Source organism: Scyliorhinus canicula, chromosome 6 (genome assembly GCF_902713615.1).
Source record: "Scyliorhinus canicula chromosome 6, sScyCan1.1, whole genome shotgun sequence".
NCBI classification, from domain to species: Eukaryota; Metazoa; Chordata; class Chondrichthyes; order Carcharhiniformes; family Scyliorhinidae; genus Scyliorhinus; species Scyliorhinus canicula.
The window spans coordinates 6,019,621-6,043,019 of record NC_052151.1 but is presented as its reverse complement, the minus strand read 5'-3'; the positions used below and the strand labels follow the sequence as shown (position 1 = coordinate 6,043,019).

At 51.9% G+C, this 23,399-nt stretch overlaps 1 protein-coding gene across 3 annotated transcripts in view; it reads right to left on the bottom strand.

The window, feature by feature from the left end:
- LOC119966967 (nuclear valosin-containing protein-like) overlaps positions 1-22,619 on the bottom strand; it is a 28,652-nt gene extending 6,033 nt beyond the window's left edge. Inside the window, exons 1-6 of one of the 3 annotated variants that reach the window (XM_038798933.1) lie at positions 22,530-22,619; positions 22,324-22,441; positions 13,685-13,792; positions 12,335-12,405; positions 8,763-8,815; positions 7,400-7,484 (exon numbers count right to left, since the gene is read on the bottom strand). In XM_038798933.1, coding sequence (XP_038654861.1) covers positions 7,400-7,484; positions 8,763-8,815; positions 12,335-12,405; positions 13,685-13,741 — 266 coding nt within the window. In that variant the 5' untranslated portion in view covers positions 13,742-13,792; positions 22,324-22,441; positions 22,530-22,619. Of the gene's footprint in view, positions 1-7,399; positions 7,485-8,762; positions 8,816-12,334; positions 12,406-13,684; positions 13,793-22,323 lie in introns of all 3 variants that reach the window. The other 2 variants (XM_038798934.1, XM_038798932.1) reach the window with 2 other exon arrangements.
- Positions 22,620-23,399: the final 780 nt, after the last annotated feature.

Genomic DNA, 23,399 nt, shown 5'->3' with positions numbered 1-23,399 from the left:
ATCTTATAAACCTCTATCAAGTCACCCCTCATCCTTCTCCGTTCTAATGAGAAAAGGCCTAGCACCCTCAACCTTTCCTCGTAAGACCTACTCTCCATTCCATGCAACATCCTGGTAAATCTCCTTTGCACCTTTTCCAAAGCTTCCACATCCTTCTGAAAATGAGGTGACCAGAACTGCACACAGTACTCCAAATGTGGCCTGACCAATGTTTTGCACAGCTGCATCATCACCTCACGACTCTTAAATTCAATCCCTCTGCTAATGAACGCTAGCACACCATAGGCCTTCTTCGCAGCTCTATCCACTTGAGTGCAACTTTCAAAGATCTATGAACATAGACCCCAAGATCTCTCTGCTCCTCTACATTGCCAAGAACCCTACCGTTAACCCTGTATTCCGCATTCATATTTGTCCTTCCAAAATGGACAACCTCACACTTGTCAGGGTTAAACTCCATCTGCCACTTCTCAGCCCAGCTCTGCATCCTATCAATGTCTCTTTGAAGCCGACAACAGCCCCCCTCACTATCCACAACTCCACCAATCTTCGTATCATCTGCAAATTTACTGACCCACCCTTCAACTCCCTCATCCAAGTCGTTAATGAAAATCACAAACAGCAGAGGACCCAGAACTGATCCCTGTGGTATGCCACTGGTAACTGGGCTCCAGGCTGAATATTTGCCATCCACCACCACTCTCTGTCTTCTATCGGTTAGCCAGTTCGTTATCCAACTGGCCAAATTTCCCACATTCCCAGGCCTCCTTACTTTCTGCATAAGCCTACCATGGGGAACCTTATCAAATGCCTTACTAAAATGCATGTACACCACATCCACTGCTTTACCTTCATCCACATGCTTGGTCACCTCCTCAAAGAAGTCAATAAGACTTGTGAGGCAAGACCTACCCCTCACAAATCCGTGCTGACTATCCCTAATCAAGCAGTGTCTTTCCAGATGCTCAGAAATACTATCCCTCAGTACCCTTTCCATTACTTTGCCAACCACCGAAGTAAGACTAACTAACTGGCCTGTAATTCCCAGGGTTATCCCGATTCCCTTTTTTGAACAGGGGCACGACATTCGCCACTCTCCAATCCTCTGGTACCACCCCTGTTGGAAGCGAGTATGAAAAGATCATTGCCAACGGCTCTGCAATTTCATTTCTTGCTTCCCATAGAATCCTTGGATATATCCCGTCAGGACCGGGGGACTTGTCTATCCTCAAGTTTTTCAAAATGCCCAACACATCTTCCTTCCGAACAAGTATCTCCTCGAGCTTACCAGTCTGTTTCACACTGTCCTCTCCAACAATTTGGCCCCTCTCGTTTGTAAATACTGAAGAAAAATACTTGTTCAAGACCTTCCCTTCAGACTCGATACACAATCTCCTGCTACGGTCCTTGATCGGACCTACCCTCGCTCTAGTCATTCTCATATTTCTCACATATGTGTAAAAGGCCTTGGGGTTTTCCTTGATCCTACCCGCCAAAGATTTTTCATGCCCTCTCTTAGCTCTCCTAATCCCTTTCTTTAATTCCCTCCTGGCTATCTTGTTTCCCTCCAGCGCCCTGTCTGAACATTGTTTCTTCAGCCTTACATAAGTCTCCTTCTTCCTCTTAATAAGACATTCAACCCCTCTTGTCAACCATGGTTCCCTCACTCGACCATCTCTTCCCTGCCTGACAGGGACATACATATCAAAAACACGCAGTACCTGTTCCTTGAACAAGTTCCACATTTCACTTGTGTCCTTCCCTGACAGCTTATGTTCCCAACTTCTGCACTTCAGTTCTTGTCTGACAGCATTGTATTTACCCTTCCCCCAATTGTAAACCTTGCCCTGTTGCTCGCACCTATCCCTCTCCATTACTAAAGTGAAAGTCACAGAATTGTGGTCACTACCTTCAAAATGCTCCCCCACTAACAAATCTATCACTTGCCCTGGTTCATTACCAAGTACCAAATCCAATATGGCCTCCCCTCTGGTCGGACAATCTACATACTGTGTTAGAAAAGTTTCCTGGACACACTGCACAAACACTACCCCATCCAAACTATTTGATCTAAAGAGTTTCCACTCAATGTTTGGGAAGTTGAAGTCACCCATGACTACTACCCTGTGACTTCTGCACCTTTCCAAAATCTGTTTCCCAATCTGTTCCTCCACATCTCTGCTGCTATTGGGGGGCCTATAGAAAACTCCCAACAAGATGACTGCTCCTTTCCTATTTCTGACTTCAACCCATATTACCTCAGTAGGCAGATCCCCCTCGAACTGCCTTTCTGCAGCTGTTATACTATCTCTAATTAACAATGCCCCCCCCCCCCCCCACCTCTTTTACCATCCTCCCTAATCTTGTTGAAACATCTATAGCCAGGGACCTCCAACAACCATTTCTGCCCCTCTTCTATCCAAGTTTCCGTGATGGCCACCACATCGTAGTCCCAAGTACCGATCAATGCCTTAAATTCACCCACCTTATTCATGTTGCTTCTTGCTTTGAAGTATACACACTTCAACCCATCTCCTTGCCTGCAAGTACTCTCCTTTGTCAGTGTTACCTTCCCCACTGCATCACTACGTGCTTTGGCGTCCTGAATATCGGCTTCCTTAGTTGCTGGACTACAAATCCGGTTCCCATTCCCCTGCCAAATTAAACCCTCCCAAAGAGTACTAGAAAACCTCCCCCCAGGATATTGGTGCCCCTCTGGTTCAGATGCAACCCGTCCTGCTTGTACAGGTCCCACCTTCCCCAGAATGCGCTATAATTTTCCAAATACCTGAAGCCCTCCCTCCTACACCATTCCTGCAGCCACGTGTTCAACTGCACTCTCTCCCTATTCCTAGCCTCGCTATTACGTGGCACCGGCAACAAACCAGAGATGACAACTCTGTCTGTCCTGGCCTTTAACTTCCAGCCTAACTCCCTAAACTTGTTTATTACCTCCACACCCCTTGTCCTACCTACGTCGTTGGTACCAATGTGCACCACGACTTCTGGCTGCTCACCCTCCCCCTTCAGGATCCTGAAGACACGATCAGAGACATCCCTGGCCCTGGCACCCGGGAGGCAACATACCTTTCGGGAGTCTCACTCGCGACCACAGAATCTCCTATTCCCCGAACCATTGAATCTCCTATTACTATTGCTTTTCTATGCTCCCCCCTTCCCTTCTGAGCCCCAGAGCCAGACTCAGTGCCAGAGACCTGGCCGCTGGGGCCTTCCCCCGGTAGGTCATCCCCCCCAACAGCATCCAAAACGGTATACTTGTTTTGAAGGGGAACGGCCACGAGGGATCCCTGCACTGTCTGCCTGTTAGTTTTATTTCCCCTGACTGTAACCCAGCTACTCTTGTCCAGTACCTTGGGTGTGGCTACCTCCCTGTAACTCTTCTTGATAACCGCCTCTGCCTCCCGGATGATTCGAAGTTCATCCAGCTCCAGTTCCCTAACACGGTCTCCGAGGAGCTGGAGTTGGGTGCACCTCCCGCAGGTATAGTTAGCGGGGACACCAGTGGTATCCCTCACCACCCACATCCTACAGGAGGAGCATGCAACTGCCCTAGCCTCCATCTCCTCTTACTTTACAGAATTAGCTACCCCGTAGACCAACTGGACCTCCGCCCTCTGACTCTGCTTCCAGTCAGCTGTACTCTAAACTCCTGGCTCCCTTCACGCTCTTTGATAAATATAGGAAATGAAATGTAAGGAGCACCTTACTCCCTCCTCACCTAACTCCCTCAGTCACCAAACTCTCACTGTAGCACTCAAATGCAACAAGCTCAGCACTCCAGTGCAAACATGCTGCCCTGCAATGCTACCGTGCTGCCCTGCAATGCTACCGTGCTGCCCTGCAATGCTACCGTGCTGCCCTGCAATGCTACCGTGCTGCCCTGCAATGCTACCGTGCTGCCCTGCAATGCTACCGTGCTGCCATGCAATGCTACCGTGCTGCCCTGCAATGCTACCGTGCTGCCCTGCAATGCTACCTTGCTGCCCTGCAATGCCACCGCGCTGCCCTGCAATGCTACCGTGCTGCCCTGCAATGCTACCGTGCTGCCCTGCAATGCTACCGTGCTGCCCTGCAATGCTACCGTGCTGCCCTGCAATGCTACCGTGCTGCCCTACAATGCTACCGTGCTGCCCTACAATGCTACCGTGCTGCTCTGCAATGCTAACGTGCTGCCCTATAATGCTACAGTGCTACCCTGCAATGCTACCGAGCTGCCCTGCAATGCTACCGTGCTGCCCTGCAATGCTACCGTGCTGCCCTACAATGCTACCGTGCTGCCCTGCAATGCTACCGTGCTGCCCTGCAATGCTACCGTGCTACCATGCAATGCTACCGTGCTACCCTACAATGCTACCGTGCTGCCCTACAATGCTACCGTGCTGCCCTACAACGCTACAGTGCTGCCCTACAACGCTACCGTGCTGCACTGCAACGCTACCGTGCTGCCCTGCAACGCTACCGTGCTGCCCTGCAACGCTACCGTGCTGCCCTGCAACGCTACCGTGCTGCCCTGCAACGCTACCGTGCTGCCCTGCAACGCTACCGTGCTGCCCTGCAACGCTACCGTGCTGCCCTGCAATGCTACCGTGCTGCCTGCAATGCTACCGTGCTGCCCTGCAATGCTACAGTGCTGCCCTGCAATGCTACCGTGCTGCCCTACAATGCTACAGTGCTGCCCTGCAATGCTACAGTGCTGCTCTGCAATGCTACCGTGCTGCCCTGCAATGCTACCGTGCTGCCCTGCAATGCTACCGTGCTGCCCGGCAATGCTACCGTGCTGCCCGGCAATGCTACCGTGCTGCCCTGCAATGCCACCGTCCTGCCCTGCAATGCCACCGTGCTGCCCTGCAATGCCACCGTGCAGCCCTACAATGCTACCGTGCTGCCCTGCAATGCTACCGTGCTGCCCTGCAATGCTACAGTGCTGCCCTACAATGCTACCGAGCTGCCCTGCAATGCTACTGTGCTGCCCTGCAATGCTACCGTGCTGCCCTACAATGCTACCGTGCTGCCCTGCAATGCTACCGTGCTGCCCTGCAATGCTACCGTGCTACCATGCAATGCTACCGTGCTGCCCTGCAATGCTACCGTGCTGCCCTGCAATGCTACAGTGCTGCCCTACAATGCTACCGAGCTGCCCTGCAATGCTACTGTGCTGCCCTGCAATGCTACCGTGCTGCCCTACAATGCTACCGTGCTGCCCTGCAATGCTACCGTGCTGCCCTACAATGCTACAGTACTGCCCTACAACGCTACCGTGCTGCACTGCAACGCTACCGTGCTGCCCTGCAACGCTACCGTGCTGCCCTGCAACGCTACCGTGCTGCCCTGCAACGCTACCATGCTGCCCTGCAACGCTACCGTGCTGCCCTGCAACGCTACCGTGCTGCCCTGCAACACTACCGTGCTGCCCTGCAACGCTACCGTGCTGCCCTGCAACGCTACCGTGCTGCCTGCAATGCTACCATGCTGCCCTGCAATGCTACAGTGCTGCCCTGCAATGCTACAGTGCTGCCCTGCAATGCTACTGTGCTGCCCTACAATGCTACAGTGCTGCCCTGCAATGCTACAGTGCTGCCCTGCAATGCTACTGTGCTGCCCTGCAATGCTACCGTGCTGCCCGGCAATGCTACCGTGCTGCCCGGCAATGCCACCGTCCTGCCCTGCAATGCCACCGTCCTGCCCTGCAATGCCACCGTGCTGCCCTGCAATGCCACCGTGCAGCCCTACAATGCTACCGTGCTGCCCTGCAATGCTACCGTGCTGCCCTGCAATGCTACAGTGCTGCCCTACAATGCTACCGTGCTGCCATGCAATGCTACCGTGCTGCCCTGCAATGCTACAGTGCTGCCCTACAATGCTACCGTGCTGCCCTACAATGCTACCGTGCTGCCCTGCAATGCTACCATGCTATCGGGTCTGGTGAAGTAACTGCTGCTCAGCTGGGCTCGTCCGTCTGGTAGCGGGCATTGAACTTGCTTCTGGTGGTGCTGCAATTGGAGGTAGACTTTGCCAGAGCGCCAGGTCCAAGAGAGGCTGAAGACATGGTGGTATCTCTCTTTATCCTTGGGGAGTTTCGCGCTCTTTTGGGCGGTCCTTCCGTTTGGACCCCATTAATTGGGTAGTTCCCGATCACTGTATTCGATCTGAGCCAATAAAAGGCGGGTGCCTGATGGCTGGGCGTGTCCTAAGCGGTCATTGACCCTGTTGTTGATGCTTGCTGGGTACAGGGACTGGCGCCAAAATGTCTGGGATTGTATCGGTTGCTCAAGTATCAGTCTTTTGGCTGACGGAGATGGGCCTTCAAAATGCTAATCGGTTGGGGGTTTCGATACTGTCTGGATTCTTCGCTCACAAATATACATTCAGTCTCTGAGCCTGCCTGAACCTTACATTGTCCATTTTTCCCGTTATGCTTTGCAACCGTCCATGTTTCTTATTGTAAGTGGCCATCCCAGATGGTTACAGTAGGCTGACGAAAGAACAATGGCGAAGACAAGGGGTGCGGACTATTATCTGAAGTTGGTTTCCACCATCAGTACAAGATAGCTCAAGGTGCTGAGCTCCCACCTTATCCAGTGATTGATGGTCAACGTTGGGACAATGTTGCAGATTCAGCAGTTTGGAGATGGATCTCAAGGTTGCCATTCTGAGCTGACCGGCTGAAAGTTGGTGTGGGCACGTGGGGAGGAGAATGTTTTCTGTGATTGATGTTTAGACATAGACATAGAACATACAGTGCAGAAGGAGGCCATTCGGCCCATCGAGTCTGCACTGACCCATTTAAGCCCTCACTCCCAACCCATCCCCGTAACCCAATAACCCCTCCTAACCCTTTTGGACACTAAGGGCAATTTATCACGGCCAATCCACCTAACCCGCACGTCTTTGGACTGTGGGAGGAAACCGGAGCACCCGGAGAAAACCCACGCAGACACGGGGAGATCGTGCAGACTCCGCACAGACAGTGACCCAAGCCGGGAAGCGAACCTGGGACTCTGGCGCTGTGAAGCCACAGCGCTAATCACTTGTGCTACTGTGCTGCCCTACCGTGCTATACGAGAGATGGCAGAAGCCACGGTGAAATAGTCAAGTTACTGGCACAACACCCTCCGATTTATTAATCAATCAAACTCAGTGAAATCTGACACCAGATTAGAATATTCTGGAGACCGTCCTGCCCGAGGGTTAGACTCCTGATGTACAGAGGGCAAATTATGTCACAGCCACCTGACCCCACACGGATAACTGGAGTCTGGGAGGCACAGAACTGGGATAATTCAGCAAATCAAAACAAACACAGCACGATTACAATCAGTAAACCATGAAGCATTCCAGTATTAATCCACATGAATCCCAGAAATCCCAGATTCCCTACCCGTCCTGTGTATGATTCTGTCGAGCCCGTTTCGTCAGATGCTCCTCCTCAAAATCCAACATTTCACTCCTGACGGACCGATACACTGTAGAAACAGATCAGTGCAGGTTAGAAACACACAGGCTGGGAACGGAGGTGTCACACAGGGCTGACTCCGCAGATGGTTCCTGATTTACTATCTTCGGGAGTAAGTCCAGTGCACCAAGCGGCCTTCATCTACCGCCGAGAAAAGTGAACGAACAAGACTCGACAGCAAACCATGTGAGCAAGTGTTAGGAAAAGTAACAAAACCTTGGCTGAAGAGATTGTTTCACAGACAGTTTTAAAATGAGAGCAAGGTTAGCCCTGCTGCCTCACGGCGCCGAGGTCCCAGGTTCGATCCCGGCTCTGAGTCACTGTCTGTGTGGACTTTGCACATTCTCCCCTTGTCTGCGTGGGTTTTAACCCCACAACCCAAAGATGTGTGCGTGGGTTTCCTCCGGGTGCTCCGGTTTCCTCCCACAGTCCAAAGATGTGCGGGTTAGGTGGATTGGCCATGCTAAATTGCCCGTAGTGTCCTAATAGTAAGGTAATGGGGGGGGGGGGGGGGGGGGGGGGGGGGGGGGGGGGAGTTGTTGGGTTACGGGTATAGGGTGGATACGTGGGTTTGAGTAGGGTGATCATTGCTCGGCACAACATTGAGGCCGAAGGGCCTGTTCTGTGCTGTACTGTTCTATGTTCTATGTGCAGGGTAGGTGGATTGGCCGTGCTAAATTGCCCCTTAATTGGAAAAAATGAATTGGGTACTCAATTTCATTTTTTAAAAATGAGATAGAAAGGTATAGGGAGGAAATTTCAGAGTTTAGAGCTCACAATCGGAAGGCAGGACCAACAATGGTGCAGAAAACCAACTCGGGAATGTGGAGTTCTGCAAACCCCTCGCTTGCCCGTCAGTCTAGGCTGGCGAATATACCAGAGACAGAACAGGACAGCACTGAAATTAGCTTCGCTGCTGGAGTCTCAATCAACATGGATTCATCATCCTGTTCGCCATCCAGTCACCCAATTTGAGGGGTGTTATCAGGCTCATCTTTGTAACTGGCCCCCGGCCTACTTTAAGAACAAGACAGCCCTCAGAGCAGGCCAGTAGCCCTCAGAGCAGGCCAGTAGCCCTCAGAGCAGGCCAGTAGCCCTCAGAGCAGGCCAGTAGCCCTCAGAGCAGGCCAGTAGCCCTCAGAGCAGGCCAGTAGCCCTCAGAGCAGGCCAGAAGCCCTCAGAGCAGGCCAGTAGCCCTCAGAGCAGGCCAGTAGCCCTCAGAGCAGGCCAGTAGCCCTCAGAGCAGGCTACTGGCCCCATCATTCAGCAAGGTCATTCCCACACTCACCTTTATCCACCTGGATCCGGAAGGCATTCCTCTTCCTGCGGCCATAGTCCGAGCTATACGGGGGAAGCGGAAGGGAAGAGAGAGAGCGGGGGAGGGGGGGCGGAGAGAGCGGGGGAGGGGGGCGGAGAGAGCGGGGGAGGGGGGCGGAGAGAGCGCGAGAGGGGGGCGGAGAGAGCGCGAGAGGGGGGCGGAGAGAGCGGGAGAGGGGGGCGGAGAGAGCGGGAGACGGGGGCAGAGAGAGCGGGAGACGGGGGCAGAGAGAGCGGGAGACGGGGGCAGAGAGAGCGGGGGAGGGGGCGGAGAGAGCGGGGAGGGGGGCGGAGAGAGCGGGGGAGGGGGGCGGAGAGAGCGGGGGAGGGGGCGGAGAGAGCGGGGAGGGGGGCGGAGAGAGCGGGGAGGGGGGCGGAGAGAGCGGGGGACGGGGGCGGAGAGCGGGGGAGGGGGTCGGTGAGAGCGGGGGAGGGGAGGGAGAGAGCGGGGGAGGGGAGGGAGAGAGCGGGGGAGGGGAGGGAGAGAGCGGGGGAGGGGAGGGAGAGAGCGGGGGAGGGGAGGGAGAGAGCGGGGGAGGGGAGGGAGAGAGCGGGGAGGGGGGGAGAGGCGGGAGGGAGAGCGGGGAGAGGGGGAGAGGGGGCGGGAGAGAGCGGGAGAGGGGGCGGAGAGAGCGGGGGAGGGGGCGGAGAGAGCGGGGGAGGGGGTCGGAGAGAGCGGGGGAGGGGAGGGAGATCGGGGGAGGGGAGGGAGAGAGCGGGGGAGGGGCGGGGGAGGGTGGCGGAGAGAGCGGGGGAGGGGGCGGAGGGAGCGGGGCGGAGAGAGCGGGGGAGGGGCGGAGAGAGCGGGGAGGAGCGGAGAGGGCGGGGGAGGGGCGGAGAGAGCGGGGGAGGGGCGGAGAGAGCGGGGTTGGGAGCGGAGATAGCGGGGGTGGGGCGGAGAGAACGGGGGAGGGGCGGAGAGCGCGGGGCGGAGAGATGGGGGGGGGGGGAAGAGAGAAATGTACACATTGTCAAAACTGTCCCTTCAGAAACATGATCAAACAACACAACAGATATAGCTCTGCACTGACTTTTAATCTCCAACAAATCTATCCATATCATCAGGGTTCTGTTGACTGAATAATCCCTATATACCATCACTTCGGGTATAATCCCTATATACCATCACATCGGGAATAATCCCTATATACCATCACATCGGGAATAATCCCTATATACCATCACTTCGGGTATAATCCCTTCATACCACACCGGGTATAATCCCTATATACCATCACTTCGGGTATAATCCCTATATACCATCACTTCGGGTATGATCCCTACATACCACACCGGGTATAATCCCTATATACCATCACTTCGGGTATAATCCCTATATACCATCACTTCGGGTATAATCCCTATATACCATCACATCGGGTATAATCCCCATATACCATCACATCGGGTATAATCCCCATATACCATCACTTCGGGTATAATCCCTATATACCATCACATCGGGTATAATCCCTATATACCATCACACCGGGTATAATCCCTATATACCATCACACCGGGTATAATCCCTATATACCATCACATCGGGTATAATCCCTATATACCATCACATCGGGTATAATCCCTATATACCATCACATCGGGTATAATCCCTATATACCATCACATCGGGTATAATCCCTATATACCATCACATCGGGTATAATCCCTATATACCATCACATCGGGTATAATCCCTATATACCATCACATCGGTATAATCCCTATACCATCACATCGGGTATAATCCCTATACCATACACATCGGTATAATCCCTATATACCACACCGGGTATAATCCCTATATACCATCACACCGGGTATAATCCCTATATACCATCACACCGGGTATAATCCCTATATACCACACCGGGTATAATCCCTATATACCATCACACCGGGTATAATCCCTATATACCATCACACCGGGTATAATCCCTATATACCATCACACCGGGTATAATCCCTATATACCATCACACCGGGTATAATCCCTATATACCACCACATCGGGTATAATCCCCATATACCATCACATCGGGTATAATCCCTATATACCATCACATCGGGTATAATCCCTATATACCATCACTTCGGTATAATCCCTTCATACCACACCGGGTATAATCCCTATATACCATCACATCGGGTATAATCCCTATATACCATCACTTCGGTATAATCCCTATATACCACACCGGGTATAATCCCTATATACCATCACATCGGGTATAATCCCTATATACCATCACACCGGGTATAATCCCTATATACCATCACACCGGGTATAATCCCTATATACCATCACACCGGGTATAATCCCTATATACCATCACACCGGGTATAATCCCTATATACCATCACACCGGGTATAATCCCTATATACCATCACACCGGGTATAATCCCTATATACCATCACACCGGGTATAATCCCTATATACCACATCGGGTATAATCCCAATATACCATCACATCGGGTATAATCCCTATATACCACACCGGGTATAATCCCTATATACCATCACATCGGGTATAATCCCTATATACCACCACACCGGGTATAATCCCTATATACCATCACATCGGGAATAATCCCTATATACCATCACACCGGGTATAATCCCTATATACCACACCGGGTATAATCCCTATATACCACACCGGGTATAATCCCTATATACCATCACATCGGGTATAATCCCTATATACCATCACACCGGGTATAATCCCTATATACCATCACATCGGGTATAATCCCTATATACCATCACATCGGGAATAATCCCTATATACCACACCGGGTATAATCCCTATATACCATCACATCGGGTATAATCCCTATATACCACATCGGGTATAATCCCTATATACCATCACATCGGGTATAATCCCCATATACCACACCGGGTATAATCCCTATATACCATCACACCGGGTATAATCCCTATATACCATCACACCGGGTATAATCCCTATATACCATCACATCGGGTATAATCCCTATATACCACACCGGGTATAATCCCTATATACCACACCGGGTATAATCCCTATATACCATCACACCGGGTATAATCCCTATATACCACATCGGGTATAATCCCCATATACCATCACATCGGGTATAATCCCTATATACCACACCGGGTATAATCCCTATATACCATCACACCGGGTATAATCCCTATATACCACATCGGGTATAATCCCTATATACCATCACACCGGGTATAATCCCTATATACCACATCGGGTATAATCCCTATATACCATCACACCGGGTATAATCCCTATATACCACATCGGGTATAATCCCTATATACCATCACACCGGGTATAATCCCTATATACCATCACTCGGGTATAATCCCTATATACCATCACACCGGGTATAATCCCTATATACCACCACACCGGGTATAATCCCTATATACCACCACATCGGGTATAATCCCTATATACCACCACACCGGGTATAATCCCTATATACCACACCGGGTATAATCCCTATATACCATCACATCGGGTACAGTTTTGCCCACCTGTACAATCTCTGGAGATCTGCAGCTAGAATTCCAATATCCACATACTGCTCCCTGCTGTTTCGGAGATACTAAAAGTGAGAGAAAGAGAGGATAAAGCATCATCAAATCATGTCAAAGAGATACACCCCCTAACCCTCGCCCCTAACCCTCGCCCCCTAACCCTCGCCCCCTAACCCCCTAACTCAGGCCCCCTGGCACCGACCCTGCCACAGGACCCCCTGGGCCTGGCCTCGCCCAGAACACCTCCCATCTACCCCACCTCGTTCAGAACCCCTCCCCTCGACCCCGCCTCACCCGGAACCACTCCCCTCGACCCCACCTCGCCCAGAACCCCTCCCCTCGACCCCACCTCGCCCAGAACCCCTCCCCTCGACCCCACCTCACCCAGAACCCCTCCCCTTGACCCCACCTCACCCAGAACCCCTCCCCTCGACCCCACCTCACCCAGAACCCCTCCCCTCGACCCCACCTCACCCAGAACCCCTCCCATCGACCCCACCTCACCCAGAACCCCTCCCCTCGACCCCACCTCACCCAGAACCCCTCCCATCTACCCCACCTCACCCAGAACCCCTCCCCTTGACCCCACCTAGCCCAGAACCCCTCCCATCTACCCCACCTCGCCCAGAACCCCTCCCCTCGACCCCACCTCGCCCAGAACCCCTCCCCTGACCCCCGCCTCACCCGGAACCACTACCCCTCGACCCCGCCTCTCCCAGAACCCCTCCCCTCGATCCCACCTCACCCAGAACCCTCCCCTCGACCCCACGTCGCCCAAAACCCCTCCCCTTGACCCCACCTAGCCCAGAACCCCTCCCCCCGACTCCACCTCACCCAGAACCCCTCCCCTCGACCCCACGTTGCCCAGAACCCTCCCCTTGACCCCACCTAGCCCAGAACACTTCCCCTCGACCCTGCCTCACCCAGAACCCCTCCCCTCGACCCCACCTCGCCCAGAACCCCTCCCCTTGACCCCGCCTCACCCAGAACCCCTCCCCTCGACCCCACCTCACCCAGAATCCCTCCCGCCCCACTCGCCCAGAACCTCTCCCATCGACCCTGCCTCACCCGGAACCTCTCCCCTCGACCCCACTTCACCCAGAACCCCTCCCCCCGACTTGCCCAGAACCCCTCCCCTCGTCCCCGCCTCGCCCAGAAGCCCTCCCCTCGACCCCACCTCGCCCAGAACCCCTCCTCAACCCAGCCTCGGCCAGAACCCCCATCCTTGACCGGAACCCCCTCCCTTCCCCCATCCTCCTCAGCTCACCTCCCCTCAGTCCCGTCCTGTACCTTGGCCCCGCCCCTCACTCTGGCCCCCGCTCCTCCCTCTTCCTCCTCTTTCCTTACCTGTACAACTCTGTGCTTCAGTCGAGCATCTCCCAGGTGTTCACCTCTGTTCCTCATTCCCCCGCACTCTTTCCCCACGTCCAACACTTGGCAGCAGCTTCACTCCGACTGCAATTGGGGATATTAATTGATTATAAAAGATGCTTGCCCCGTAGGCTGATCATTACAGACACATGAACCCAATTCCTCTCGTCTTTTCCCATTACAAATGCTGGGATCACGTTCAGAATTTAAAATTCTCACAGTGGAATTACACATCCTTAGTCATGTGAAGCAGGAACATTCAGCTGCTTAATCTGTAACCAGTTATACATGATACGCAGTGCCCACAGAAGTCAGGCTTGCCGGAAATTGGCCACACCTCGACACTGAGTATCTCTGAGCACCCCACCCGAGGGTAAGTTCCCCTCTCACCGAGAGCAGTATCACTGCTCAGAATGTGCCTGGACTCCCAGGATTAAACTGTGAGGGGATCACACAAACTTGACTCATGTTCCCTGGAATTTGGACAGTTCAGGGGCTATTTGGATAAAGTTTTCAAAATATTAAGGGAGCTGGGTTCCAACATGGAGGGATAAATGACCGCTGCTAATTGCGGAGTCCAGGACCAGGGCATAGAGCCTAAAGAGGGAGACAATTCGGAACGAAACTGGGAGACATTCCGAGCCAAACAGTGGCGACGTTTGGCATTCCCTTCCACAAATGGCAAAGCCAGCAGTATGGAGTAAGGTCACAGACCAGCCACGATGCTGGAGAAGCTAAATGACCTACTGCTGCCCCTATATAATTACCTGCACTATATACAACAGTCCTATATAGGAATGCTGCTACAGGAGAATCCTCACAGCTCAGAAAGAGGTCACTTGCCCAGTCTTCTCTGAGCTGGCTCTGTTGGATTAATTCACCTAAAGCCATTATCCCAACTTCTCCCTGTAAGCCGGCACATCGGTAAACAGGATTCCTTTTCAATTCCTCGATAGAACCTGCCTCCATCACACACACAGACAGTGCATTCCCGATCCTAACCACCCGCTGTGTGAATCTGCCTCCACCACACTCACAGACAGTGCATTCCCGATCCTAACCACCCGCTGTGTGAATCTGCCTCCACCACACTCACAGACAGTGCATTCCCGATCCTAACCACCCACTGTGTGAACCTGCCTCCACCACACTCACAGACAGTGCATTCCCGATCCTAACCACCCGCTGTGTGAATCTGTCTCCACCACACTCACAGACAGTGCATTCCCGATTCTAACCACCCGCTGTGTGAACCTGCCTCCACCACACACACAGACAGTGCATTCCCGATCCTAACCACCCGCTGTGTGAACCTGCCTCCACCACACACACAGACAGTGCATTGCCGATCCTAACCACCCGCTGTGATCCTGCCTCCACCACACACACACAGACAGTGCATTCCCGATCCTAACCACCCGCTGTGATCCTGCCTCCACCACACACAGACAGTGCATTCCCGATCCTAACCACCCGCTGTGTGAACCTGCCTCCACCACACACACAGACAGTGCATTGCCGATCCTAACCACCCGCTGTGATCCTGCCTCCACCACACACACACAGACAGTGCATTCCCGATCCTAACCACCCGCTGTGATCCTGCCTCCACCACACACAGACAGTGCATTCCCGATCCTAACCACCCGCTGTGTGAATCTGCCTCCACCACACTCACAGACAGTGCATTCCCGATCCTAACCACCCGCTGTGTGAACCTGCCTCCACCACACTCACAGACAGTGCATTCCCGATCCTAACCACCCGCTGTGTGAATCTGCCTCCACCACACTCACAGACAGTGCATTCCCGATCCTAACCACCCGCTGTGTGAACCTGCCTCCACCACACTCACAGACAGTGCATTCCCGATCCTAACCACCCGCTGTGTGAACCTGCCTCCATCACACTCACAGACAGTGCATTCCCGATCCTAACCAACCGCTGTGTGATCCTGCCTCCACCACACTCACAGACAGTGCATTCCCAATCCTAACCACTCGCTGTGTGAACCTTCCTCCACCACACACACACAGACAGTGCATTCCCGATCCTAACCACTCGCTGTGTGAACCTTCCTCCACCACACACAGACAGTGCATTCCCGATCCTAACCACCCGCTGTGTGAATCTGCCTCCACCACACTCACAGACAGTGCATTCCCGATCCTAACCACCCGCTGTGTGAACCTGCCTCCACCACACTCACAGACAGTGCATTCCCGATCCTAACCACCCACCGTGTGCTCCTGCCTCCACCACACTCACAGACAGTGCATTCCCGATCCTAACCACACGCTGTGTGAATCTGCCTCCACCACACTCACAGACAGTGCATTCCCGATCCTAACCACCCGCTGTGTGAATCTGCCTCCACCACACTCTCAGACAGTGCATTCCCGATCCTAACCACTCGCTGTGTGAACCTTCCTCCACCACACTCACAGACAGTGCATTCCCGATCCTAACCACCCGCTGTGTGAATCTGCCTCCACCACACTCACAGACAGTTCATTCCCGATCCTAACCACCCGCTGTGTGAATCTGCCTCCACCACACTCACAGACAGTGCATTGCCGATCCTAACCACCCGCTGTGTGATTCTGCCTCCACCACACTCACAGACAGTGCATTCCCGATCCTAACCACCCGCTGTGTGAACCTGCCTCCACCACACTCACAGACAGTGCATTCCCGATCCTAACCACCGCTGTGTGAACCTGCCTCCACCACACACACAGACAGTGCATTCCCGATCCTAACCACCCGCTGTGTGAACCTGCCTCCACCACACACACAGACAGTGCATTCCCGATCCTAACCACCCGCTGTGTGATTCTGCCTCCACCACACTCAGACAGTGCATTCCCGATCCTAACCACCCGCTGTGTGATCCTGCCTCCACCACACTCACAGACAGTGCATTCCCGATCCTAACCACCCGCTGTGTGAACCTGCCTCCACCACACTCACAGACAGTGCATTCCCGATCCTAACCACACGCTGTGAACCTGCCTCCACCACACTCACAGACATTGCATTCCCGATCCTAACCACCCGCTGTGTGCTCCTGCCTCCACCACACACACAGACAGTGCATTCTCGATCCTAACCACCCGCTGTGTGATTCTGCCTCCACCACACTCACCAAACAGTGCATTCCCGATCCTAACCACCCGCTGTGTGAATCTGCCTCCACCACACTCACAGACAGTGCATTCCCGATCCTAACCACCCGCTGTGTGAATCTGCCTCCACCACACACACAGACAGTGCATTCCCGATCCTAACCACCCGCTGTGTGATCCTGCCTCCACCACACTCACCAGACAGTGCATTCCCGATCCTAACCACCCGCTGTGAGAACCTGCCTCCGCCACACTCACAGACAGTGCATTCCCGATCCTAACCACCCGCTGTGATCCTACCTCCACCACACACAGACAGTGCATTCCCGATCCTAACCACCCGCTGTGTGAATCTGCCTCCACCACACTCACCAGACAGTGCATTCCCGATCCTAACCACCCGCTGTGTGAACCTGCCTCCACCACACTCACAGACAGTGCATTCCCGATCCTAACCACCCGCTGTGTGAACCTGCCTCCACCACACACACAGACAGTGCATTCCCGATCCTAACCACCCGCTGTGTGAACCTGCCTCCACCACACTCACAGACAGTACATTCCAGATCCTAACCACTCGCTGTGTGAATCTGCCTCCACCACACTCACAGACAGTGCATTCCCGATCCTAACCACCCGCTGTGTGAACCTGCCTCCACCACACACACACAGACAGTGCATTCCCGATCCTAACCACCCGCTGTGTGAATCTGCCTCCACCACACACACAGACAGTGCATTCCCGATCCTAACCATCCGCTGTGTGAATCTGCCTCCACCACACACACAGACAGTGCATTCCCGATCCTAACCACCCGCTGTGTGATCCTGCCTCCACCACACTCACAGACAGTGCATTCCCGATCCTAACCGCCCGCTGTGTGATTCTGCCTCCACCACACTCACAGACAGTGCATTCCCGATCCTAACCACCCGCTGTGTGAACCTGCCTCCACCACACTCACAGACAGTTCATTCCCGATCCTAACCACCCGCTGTGTGAATCTGCCTCCACCACACTCACAGACAGTGCATTCCCGATCCTAACCACCCGCTGTGATCCTGCCTCCACCACACTCACAGACAGTGCATTCACAATCCTACCACCCGCTGTGTGATCCTGCCTCCACCACACTCACAGACAGTGCATTCCCGATCCTACCACCCGCTGTGTTGCAAGGTTTCCCCTGATGTTATCGCTGCTTCTTTTGCCGATTACCGTAAACCTGTTGCCCTCTGGTTCTCTACTCTTCCACCAATGGGAACAGTTTTTCCCAATCTTGACCGTTGAAGATTTTGAATCCCACCATCAATTCCACACTCCCCCCACCCCCCCCCCACCCCCCCCCCCCCCACCCCCCCCACCCACCCCCCCACCCCCCCCCCCACCCCCCCTCCCTCCCCCAAAGGAAAAACAGTCGCAATTTCTCAGACCTATATAATAGCAAATTATTGTGGATGCTGGATCTGAAACGAAAGAGAAAATGCAGGAAAATCTCAACAGGTCTGGCAGCCTCTGTAGGGAGAAAAGAGCTAATGTTTTGGTCCAGTTGACCCTTTGTCAAAGCTAAAAGACGTAGAAAGTAGGAGATATTTATACTGTGGAGTGAGAATGAAAGATGAGTCACAGCCACAGACACCAAGGGGAAAGAGTGTTAATGGCAGTCCCTAGAGAGAACAAAAGATGTGAAAGGCCAAACAGCAGAGAAACTAACATCAGAGGATAAACTGTGACAGATGTAAATGTGGGAGGAGGGGGGACATGGGTGGGAGAGGTAAAATCATAGAATTTACCGTGCAGATTGAGGCCATTCAGCCCATCGAGTTGAATCAGCTATTTGAAAAAGCACCCCACCCAAGCCCAACCAAGGACCCGGACCTTCCTGTTGCTTGCCATTTTAACAAAAGACCCTGCTCCCATGTCCACATGTCTGTCCTTGGCCTGCTGCAATGTTCCAGTGAAGCTCAACACAAACTGGAGGAACAACAACTCATCTTCCAGTTAGGCATGCTTCAGACGTCTGGTCTCAACATCGAATTCAACAACTTCAGATGATTAGCTCCACCCCACCTCAACCCATTTGTTTTTACCGGTCTTTAACCATTTCTTTCTCTCTTGTCTTTCTTTATATATATTTACCCCCTCCTCCATCTTATCCACCTATCCTTACCCTTTCTCCCCTTTGCTTCTCCCTTCCCCTCCCCCCACATCTACATCTGTCACAGTTTATCCTCTGATGTTAGTTTATCTGCTGTTTGGCCTTTCACACCTTTTGTTCTCTCTAGGGACTGCCATTAACACTCTTCCCCCTTGGTATCTGTGGCCATTAGCACCAAGTTTCCCTGGGTTTCTGTGGCTGTGACTCATCTTTCATTCTCATTCCACAGTATAAATATTTCCCACTTTCTGTCTCTTTTCTCCCCCTATAGATGCTGCCAGACCCGCTGAAATTTCCCAGCATTTTCTCTTTGATTTCAGATTCCAACATTCACAATAATTTGATTTAATATCTATATATATATATGTATATATATTACATATCTATACATATAACTGAATATCCACATCCATGGAACCATTCATGTGATCCTTTTGTGCATGCTCTCTAATGCCTTCAAACGGCACGGGTTCATGGGCAGCACAGTAGCACAGTGGGTAGCACGTGTCTGCGTGTGTTTCCTCAGGGTGCTCCGGTTTCCTCCCACAGTCCAAAGATGTGCAGGTTAGGTGGATTGGCCATGATAAATTGCCAAAAAGGTTAGGTTGGATTACGTGGATCGAGTGGAGGTGTGGGCTTCGGTGAGGCGCTCTTTCCAAGGACCGGCACAGACTTGATGGGCCGAATGGCCTCCTTCTGCACGGTAAATTCTATGATAATCTATGATGATAAACCCTTCATAAAGCGGACATAATTATTCCTGTGATTGATACAGGATAACATAATTCCTCTTGTTCTTGTATTCAATGGCCGACAAATAAAGCCTACAATGCCATTACTTTATTTTTTGTCAATAAATTTAATGTACCCAATTCATTTTTTCGAATTAAGGGGCAATTTAGAGTGGCCAATCCACCTATACTGCACATCTTTGGGTTAAGGGGGGGAAAAACCCACCCAAACACGGGGAGAATGTGCAAACTCCACACGGACAGTGACCCAGAGCCGGGATTGAACCTGGGACCTCGGTACCATGAGACAGCAATGTTAGCCACTTCATCACAGTGCTGCAGCCCCCCCAATGCCATTACTTTATTAACCATTCTCTCCGGCCACCGTTAATGACTTGTGCACATATACCTTATATATTTTATATGTATACCTTATATATCGTATGGGGAGGGAAGGTGGCCAGAATTAAAAAGGTGCTACTAAGAGAGGAAGGCAGGCAGGGGGTTTGGGTCTTCCGAACCTGATGTATTATTACTGGGCGGCGAATATGGAGAAGGTATGGAGCTGGGTCAGAGGGGTTGATTCCTAATGGGTCAGAATGGAGGAGAGTTTGGGTAGGGGGTCGGGATTGAAGGAGCTAGCGACAGCGCTGTTCCCGATGGCCCCGGGGAAATACTCAGGGAGTCCTGGTAGTAATAGCTTCATTGAGAATTTGGAGGCAGTTTCGACAGCACTTTAGGTTGGGGGCAGGGTCATGGGAAATGCCGATTCGGGGGAACCATAGATTTGAGCCAGGGAAGTGGGATGGAAATTTTCGGAGATGGGAGGAGAGAGGAATTAGTACACTAAAAGATTTGTTTCTTGGGGGTCGTTGTGAGGGATTGAAGGAGCTGGGAGCAAAGTGTGGGCTGGAGCAGGGGGAAATATTTAGATACATGCAGGTTCGAGACTTTGCAGAAAGGAGATACAGAGCTTCCCAGTAGAGCCGGCTTCAACATTGCTGGAGGAGGTGCTGACGACAGGGGGACTGGAGAAGGGGGTAGTATCGGTGGTTTACGGGGCTATTTTACTGGAAGGAGGTGTTTAGGGTAATCTCTAAATTGGTGCACGTGATACTGGACCTGGGCCCTCAGGCCATATTCGGGGTGTCGGACCAGCCGGGATTGGAAACGGGCACAGAGGCAGATGTTGTAGCCTTCGCCTCGTTGATTGCCCAAAGGCGGATCCTGTTAAGGTGGATATCAACCTCCCCACCCTGTGCCCTGCAGGGACACCTGCTGGAATTCTTGACGCTTGAGGGGAAGGATGGAGGGATTCTACAATTCATGGCCATTATTCATTATGCACTTTCGAGAATTTTGAGTATTGGATCACATCGAACAGTAGGGGGTGGGGTTGCTGGGAGGGTTGGGGGGAGGGGTGTGTTAATGGTGACTATGGGTGATTCCTGATTCCTCTTTGTCATTTGTTTATGTTATCTTGCGGGCTAATGTTTGGGGATTTGGTGGGAGGCTGGGATCATTGTTATTGATATGGGATTGACATTACATTCATTACTGATTATTGTTTATTGTTGGGTGTAAATTTGATAGAAAATGTGAAAAAGGAGAATAATTGTTTTTTAAATGTTTACCTTATATATTCTTATTAAGATATGCCCTATGGCTTAGTCCTATATACTCTATAGTTAAAATAACTGCTCTATGGCCCAGACCTATATACTCTATAGAGATACAATATCTGTGCCCTACGGCCTAGTCATATATATTCTATACATACAATACCTGTGACCTCTGGCCCAGTCCTATATATTCTATAGATACAATATCTGTGCCCTATGGCCCAGTCCTATATATTCTATAGATACAATATCTGTGCCCTATGGTCCAGTCCTATGTATTATATACATATACAATACCTGTGGCCCTATGACCCAGTCCTATATATTCTCTATTGTAATAATAATATCTTTATTATTCTCACAAATGGACTTACATTAACACAGCAATGAAGTTACTGTGAAAATCCCCGCGTCGCCACACTCCGGTGCCTCTTCGGGTACACAGAGGGATAATTCAGAATGTCTGATTCCCCGAACAAGCACGTTTTTCGGGACTGTGGGAGGAAACCCACGCAGACACAGGGAGAACGTGCAGACTCCGCAGACAGTGACCCAAGCCGGGAATCGAACCGAGTCCCTGGCACTGTGAAGCAACAATGTACAATACCTGTGCCCTATAGTCCAGTCTTATATATCGTCTACACATACAATGCCTGTGCCCTATGGGCCAGTCCTATATATTCTATACATATACATTGCCTGTGCCCTATGGCCCAGTCCTATATATTCTATACATATACAATGCCTGTGCCCTATAGTCCAGTCTTATATATCGTCTACACATACAATGCCTGTGCCCTATGGGCCAATCCTATATATTCTATACATATACATTGCCTGTGCCCTATGGCCCAGTCCTATACATTCTATACATATACATTGCCTGTGCCCTATGGGCCAGTCCTATATATTCTATACATATACATAACCTGTGCTCTATGGCCCAGTCCTATATATTCTATACATATACATTACCTGTGCTCTATGGCCCTCTCCTATATCAGATAACTTGCTGATTGTTGACTTGTTTTGCTTCCACTGTCTCCACATGGAGCTGCTCCTTTTCTGGGTCCGCTGGTTCGGCACAGACTCACTGAGAATATTGAAAGATGAGATATTATCAACAAATTAACTGAATGCGGATTCCGACTGCCTACCGATCTCAGGCTGAGCTGTCTAACCTTTCCCAGTTTAACAGGCACGTTCCTGGACAGCCCGCCTTCTCCTCGTTCCAGCAATTTCATTGGTCACTAAACCACCGCCGGAAGCTGCGCACTCGATCTTGACGGAATTTCCGGTGAGTAGCTTTAGCATTAGTGGCGCCGACATCATTGGAGAGCATCCTCCTCGTGCCGCCATCATGGTAAAGGTGAGCTACTACCGCCATCCGAGTAAAGGTGAGCCGCCGCCATCGTGGTAAAGGTGAGCTGGCTACTTCTGGTGCAGATTTAGGTATAAATGACAACATCATTTCAACGAGAGGTGGATAAGAATTTGAAGATAGAAATGGAGATGGGGAAAGGTCAAATAAATGGAAACAGAGTAGCAGGTAGACCTGCAAAGCTGGCTCCAACACAGCTCCCATGGGTTAACAAGCCACCTCCTACCCTCTAAGTTTGTGATTCTGGAACTTTTTCAGGTCAGTTCACAGTAACGCAGAGTATGTGCGGATATCTGAGCAGCAACTCATTTACTCATGGAGTTTGGGAGGGTGTGAGTTATGAGGAGAGGTTGGATAAACTCGGTTTGTTCTCACTGGAATGACAGACGTTGAGACGCAATCTGACTGAGGTTTACAAAATTATGAGGGGCATGGACAGAGTCGTTGGCAGGAGCTTTTTCTCAGAGAACCGAGGGGGACATAGGTTTAAGGTGCAAGAGGGAATGTTCAGAAGAAGGCAGGGTTTTTACACAGAGGATGGTGACTGCCTGTAATGCGCTGCCGGGGGAGGTGGTGAAGCAGTTACGATAGCAGCGTTTAACAGGCATCTTGACAAATACATGAATAGGATGGGAACAGAGGGACCCCAGAAGTGCAGAAGGTTTTTGTT